This window comes from Podarcis bocagei, assembly GCF_964188305.1.
Source record: "Podarcis bocagei genome assembly, chromosome: 7".
NCBI classification, from domain to species: domain Eukaryota; kingdom Metazoa; phylum Chordata; class Lepidosauria; order Squamata; family Lacertidae; genus Podarcis; species Podarcis bocagei.
This window is the reverse complement of record NC_138132.1, coordinates 83,477,331-83,483,525: the sequence shown is the minus strand read 5'-3', so window position 1 is coordinate 83,483,525 and position 6,195 is coordinate 83,477,331. Positions and strand designations below refer to the sequence as shown.

At 44.6% G+C, this 6,195-nt stretch overlaps 1 protein-coding gene across 29 annotated transcripts in view; it reads right to left on the bottom strand.

The window, feature by feature from the left end:
* Nucleotides 1-403: 403 nt before the first annotated feature.
* Nucleotides 404-6,195, bottom strand: part of EIF4G3 (eukaryotic translation initiation factor 4 gamma 3) — an 84,855-nt gene continuing 79,063 nt past the window's right edge. For 28 of the 29 annotated variants that reach the window (XM_081202885.1, XM_081202886.1, XM_081202906.1 and 25 more), the window contains 8 exons: nucleotides 5,970-6,142; nucleotides 5,687-5,812; nucleotides 4,832-4,913; nucleotides 4,228-4,326; nucleotides 3,832-3,978; nucleotides 3,150-3,231; nucleotides 1,912-2,058; nucleotides 404-1,172 (listed from right to left, as the gene is read on the bottom strand). In XM_081202885.1, coding sequence (XP_081059011.1) covers nucleotides 991-1,172; nucleotides 1,912-2,058; nucleotides 3,150-3,231; nucleotides 3,832-3,978; nucleotides 4,228-4,326; nucleotides 4,832-4,913; nucleotides 5,687-5,812; nucleotides 5,970-6,142 — 1,038 coding nt within the window. In that variant the 3' untranslated portion in view covers nucleotides 404-990. Of the gene's footprint in view, nucleotides 1,173-1,911; nucleotides 2,059-3,149; nucleotides 3,232-3,831; nucleotides 3,979-4,227; nucleotides 4,327-4,830; nucleotides 4,914-5,686; nucleotides 5,813-5,932; nucleotides 6,143-6,195 lie in introns of those variants that run through there. The other variant, XR_014010294.1, reaches the window with a different exon arrangement.

Genomic DNA, 6,195 nt, shown 5'->3' with positions numbered 1-6,195 from the left:
TTCAAAGCTGCCATCAAAAGAAGCCACTTTCTTGTGCTTTTAAACTTGCAAGGTTTGTCTTTATTTTGTTCTTTATATTTTGAAAGTGAAAAGAAATAGTATCGAGTCAATTTCTTTCTTTTTTTAAATATTTGTTCTATGTATTTACAAGCCTTAAAGTTGCTCTAAAGGTTCTGAAAGTATCACTAGTACTTTCTGCTGCTTCTTTTTTCTTCTTTCTCCAGGATAGCACTGTTTTGCTTTGAGCAAGTTATTTTTCCAAGCAGTCTGGTCCACAGCCGTTTTCTCAAACGCGGTTTTCCTTCAGCTCCAAGGTTATGCTTTGTTGCTTTTGATTTTTTTAAATTGTGGAAAGCAAGCTGAGAGGCAGGCGGAAAAAAATTGAACTTTTTTTTAAAAAGGAAAAAAAAAATCATCTCCCTCATCCTAGTTCATTCCCAAACCCCTTTAGAATTTAATACACAGATACCGTGCTTTGAAACAAAACTGAGGTGGCTCTGAAAAGGGAGGGAAATTTATTTATCTGTGTGTTTTTTTGTCTATTATACAATTTGCTACAGAAACTGCAAATTTAAAAATTACACTGACATTTGCAGTTCTTAAAATAATAAATTAAAGTTCTCACTTTTTGTCTAAAGAGATTTGTTTCTTTTTAAAGTAGGAGTCCTTGTTTAAAAAGGAAAAATAAAAGATTAAAACAGAAAATATTTTTCTATAAATAGATGTATTTTGGTTTAGTGCTCCTGCCCTCAGGTTTGAAGTGGACTTGAATTTTCAAGTACTTTTTGTCCTCCATGATCGCCTTTGCGTTTATATCGGTTTTTTGTCTCCTCTCCCACTCGTGCACATGTGGGGGAAGGGGGGGCTCTGCGCGAGAATTGGCCTTGCTGCACTGTGATTGGCGAAGACGTGAAACTTTTTTTAAAAAAATACTTAAATTGTTTTTTTGTGGGTTTTTTGAGTTTTTTTTTTTTTTTTTGTAATTCAGTTTCAATTATCCTCCGACTCCTCTTCGGCTTCTCGTAGCCATGTGAAGAATGCTGTGACCGATTTTAATGCTACGCCTTTCCCGTTCTGTTCCGCTGGGTCTTTGCTGCTTTCCCACTTGTAGAAGGCATCCTCTGATATCACCTCCTCATCATACAGGCAATCAAAAAACATCCGTAACAAATCTGCGGAGGAAGGAAAGGAAGAGGTGAACACTCCCCCCTGGACAGCAGCCAAAGCAGACACGACTGGCTAGCAAGCTCAGTTCCAAATGTGAATTGCAGTGTGCTGAGCCTTCAACCCAACCCTCCACTTATATTTTATAAATTTACTCCGTCTGACCCCTTTTAGTCCTTCCTCAATCAGGGAGCCAATGAAACACAAATATCATTGCTCTTCAGAGCTCAGAGGGCTCTCTTGGAAGCCTCTCCCAGGTGAGAGGCCTTTCTAGGGCTCCACAGTGGGTAGGTTTTTGTTCAGATGGCGTGGGCTAAACCTGCATCAGGGCAGGTTTAGAATCCAGGCTCCCAACACTGCAAAAAGCTTTCAGACAGATAGATAAATAAATAATATGTGGATGATATAAAACTGAGGGGAAATTGCTATATACTTGACATTTCCTCCATTTCTCTGGATGACAAGGATAATAGGACTGGAAACATAGAAACTGGAAACAGCTGGGCTGCCTTTTTTGGTTGCTGACTGGGAGCCACATTCAAACTCAGGGAGGATTTTCTGTGGCCCTTATTCATCCTGAACAAAAGCAAAATGATGCACCCCAAGAAAATCTAGTATAAATTGGCTTTGGGGTACCAGCAAATGGCCCTACAGCCAGTGACAGCACATCATGTTCCGTCCTATTTTACACAAGCCCAATTCAAGGGACCAAGACCCAAAGACCACCCTGACTCTGAGTACACTTACTCGGAGGTTGATCAAGTTTTACTATTGATGCTTGTAGTGCGTAAAGTGCTTGTAGTTCCTTCTCTGTGTCCGCGTCTAGGTACTTAAGTAAGATCGGCACTCTCTGCTTGATAACAGCAGTGTCCACTCGCAAGCTAGAACTGTCCACTAGAAAAGAGAAGAGATTCAATGTCAGCGTTTGGTTAAAAGCTGGCGAGGAAGGAGGAAGGCAGGCAACTCTTATCTATCCTCTGTCTTCACAGACAAATCTCAATTCAAGGCAAAAGGGATAGCGGCAACAGAAATTGGACATTCTTCAACGTCTGGACTGCGTATGCAATTGGAAAGGTTTATTTCACCAGCTCATCTTCCAAAAATTAGAAGCTTTGAAAGGAAGAGGCTGTGTCACTTCATCCTACCTCCTGCAATTTTAGGTACCAAAATATAAAAGATGGAATACATCACTACCTGTATCTAGGATCTAAAAATATTTAGGCTTGACTCTCACTGGGTGGTAACTCTTCACACTACAGGAGTGGGGTTCACATTGTGGAATGCTCTTCCATATCCCCCCAATATCTCTGCACACAGAAAGCTAGCATGTCAGGAAGGACAGAAACCTGACACACTTGTTTTCTATATGCAGGGACTCATTAGCTGGTGTGTTAATGTTCTCCTCTCCCCTCATAGCTTTACTGAACTTCTGAAGTGGCCACAAGCATGGACTTTAGCCAACTAAATCCCCATTCAGCTACACTACAAAAGCACAAAAAGGATTAATGCACAGAAACTGGAAGGCAAAAAGGCAACACTCTCACTGCCACCCCTGCCCCAAATCCATGGGGGCCACTGCTGGCTAGAATTCAAGGATCTTCTTACACACACCCTCAAAATGAAGAACTGCCATTGGAACAGTTATCACTTGATATTTTCTAATGGAACAACTCGGGATATAAAACAACTGGTGGAAATGGTAATATGGTAGGTGATTTCTCTTCTTCCAACCATAGTATGCTTCCAAATGATATGGATTGGATCCACAGAAAAAAAGGATCTGGAGAATCCCAAAAATCCCTGGAATGGAAGACACATTAACATGACCTGTTCTGGTCGCTCATTATCTGTGTCTCATCAGTGGGACATTTCATGCAGAGAGCATGCTTAAAAAGAGACTGTGGTGAAGAATTCAAATTCCATGCAAAACAGAGGAAAGATATTGATGGCTTCATGTCTAAAACTTCTGGATGAACATTACTCACCTATAATAGCGGCTTTACAAACTGCTGTCATTAAAGCTCTAAGGAATGTAGGTGAACTCATCTGGCTCTCGTCTAGATTAGCCTGAAATCAAGAGTATTTGCAGAAGTCAAAAAAGCCCACGGGCTGCATCACAGCACCTCTCCCGAAGAACTCGCTGACGAAGGAATCTTATAAGCTCACTCATTAAACTGCTTCCTATCAGATCAGCTCACCCCAATGTGCTCCTGGGAGCAAGAGAATGGCTTATATTCTCTCCCCCAACTCTGCCTTCTATGGTGTTATTTATTCAGCAGGAAAAACAGTCTGCTGCTGGAGTGTCACATAAAAAAGGCATTATAGGATGGAACTCAGTGCTACAGATCAAAACCCTTTGGCATCTGTAAAAGCAATAATTTCTCTCTACAATGCAGCTCTCTAGGCGAGCAAAATTGTGTTCTGGTGACAAGCAGCAATCCCCAGGGGCGAAACCAGACTCTGGTGAAAGTGAGGGTCAGGAAAGCAGTGTGGAGACAGGTGAGGGCTGTGGTGAAATGCTCCCAACCCCATGATTCTGTAAGAACCAAGAGCCCACTCCTGAGAGCTGCTCTTTCCAAGAGCCCAGGCTGCAGGAACTGTAACAGACGGGTTAAAATAACTCTTAACTTATTAGTGTACGGGCATAGATGGACATGGGCTTTGTACCTCTACCCAATCAAAGATCTGCTCATCATTCGCCTTGTCCTCGATAATGAGTTTCTCCAGCTGTTTGTTCAACTCTTCAGCAGAGAGCTCCTTCTTTGAAAGTGCTTCTGAGGAACTGGAACTGTCAGTCTCTGTGAAGTCCAACTTCTACAGTGTTACAAGAAAAGAGAGAATGGCTTTAGTTTGGCGTGACATGCAGGGTCCCCCGCCCATGCCAATGAACACCCTGAAGTGGGGTTTAACCATCTATTCTTCCAAAGGATTAAAGAGCTTTTGCAGTGGAGGCTGGTTCCACCTCAAGGGACAACACAGCATCTAGTCAAACCTCCTCCCCCTATCAGAAGTGTACAGAGTGACCAAAAGGTCAGAGTGACCCTGCTCTGGCTCCCAACTCACCTGCTCCATGAGAAAGGTGTGGACATCCTCCTCTTCAGGTAAGAAGTCTTTCCAACTGAGGCCAGCCTCCCTCCATAAGGCTGCCACTTTCTTATGGCTCTAGAACACAGAAGGAATTTGAAAAATCAAAGAGAGAAGAGCAGGGAGACCCAAAACAGCCACGGTGTTCAAAGCAACCTCCAACCCCACCATGACAGTTCTTTTTCAGGGGTGAGGGGGAAACCTGGGTGAGTGCAAAGTATCACATTCAATATCCTGACTTTAGGATGTTCTTTTCCAACAAGAGGGCTCAATCCAATGCTGCTGTTGGGTCAATGGGATTCAGCAATCAGTGGGGCCAAGAAAGTGCCACCCTTTCTAGGGTAGGGGCCTGCTTAGGTTGGGGCAGCAACTGGGAACATCTCTGAATTCGAAGCATCTTCAGAATGAGGCTGTGATTCCTGCTCCTGATCAACTAAAGGCAGCTTCAAAGCCTTTTCAGGAAAAATGTGAATGCAACTCACTGACTTGGGAGTCTTGGGCAGGCGTCTTGACATTTTTCAGTACACTACGGATTCCCTTTGCGCACACACATCCAGATCTGCAAGTGGCCTGGAACACTTACCATTTGTTTGCATAGAAGGTGCAATATTTCGGAAAGCAAGATGCCGGCTCGTCCCACAGGGAGCAAGGGTTTGCTAAATTCTCTGCAATAGGAGAGAGCAAGAGAACAGTGTAAGCTTTGCCACCTGACAGGCAACTAGCACATGGTGAAATGCCACCACGAAGGGGGTGAGGGCTCTGGCCTTCACTAAGTTGTACTTGAATCTTCGACCACAGAAGCAACTCTGTTCTGGAGCTGGAGGTAGATCACAGCAGACAAGGTTTGACAGGCAGGATATTTGGGGAGTTGCCACCCTCTACTTGTGGCAAGCTGCTGGCCTGCTGGGAAACCCTATTTAGCCTGCCAGACTTTCTGGTAAACTGCACCCATCTGCCATCATATGAGACATCAGGTGTGGGACTAGGGCTAGTGTGGCTTAAAATGAGCTCTTAAGCGTTCCTTTGCTGGAGGTAAGGCATGTCCCCACTGTCCAACAGCTGAAGCACACCTTACTCCAGACTCATGATGGGTTTACACTGAAATCTCTGTGAAAGCCCCTGTTTTAGTTGAGGTCTGTGCAAATCCCTTCGTGATTTGGGAGTGTGCATTCAAAAAGAAACATTGCCTGACGTCAGTTTAACTGGTACACGCGACAAATTAGGCCCATGAGGGGTCTGGCAGATTTAAATCTGGCTTAACTGGGGTGTGGAAATTCACTGCCCCAAGGCAATAACAATACAGTTTGTAGCAAGCAACAGGTCTCGCATAGGTCACTGCGGTTGACTGTGACTAGCTTGACCTTATCAATGCAAGGAGTTCCAAGGGCAGCCAGTGCAAGCATCACCCCACGGCTAACGGAGAAAGAGTGCAGCTTACGTCAGAAGTTCTCTCATAGAGATTCCTCCTTCTTTCAACATAGGCGTCACCAACTCAGCCAGGTATAACCAGATGTGGGGTATATCGATGGCCATGTCGTCTGCCGTCTCCAAGGTGTCCGCAAACCTAAGGAGGGAAGCAGAGTTGCTCAAGGCACATTCCATCTGGGAGGCAGCTGGTCACTCTCTGCATCCAGCCCAAATGTAACTGTTTGTAGTGAGCACCCATGAAAGAAAGAAAAAATACCCAGAGATCTTGCTTCCTTCCCTGGCAGACTACCAACCCCTTGAAAAAGTCCTGCTTGCTGAGCTTCTCCGACTGCACCAGCTGATACAGCAACTGGCCCATGTGGTCTCTGGTGATCTGACTCCGCTCCAGGGTTGACTCCACGCCCACCTGTACAAACATAGGCAGCACTCCCGGTATGCTCAGCTCCTCCACGCACTGCATCACTTCCTGTCCAGACAATACAAAGGGAGGTTTCTCTGTAGTCCGTGGGCTAAGAGACT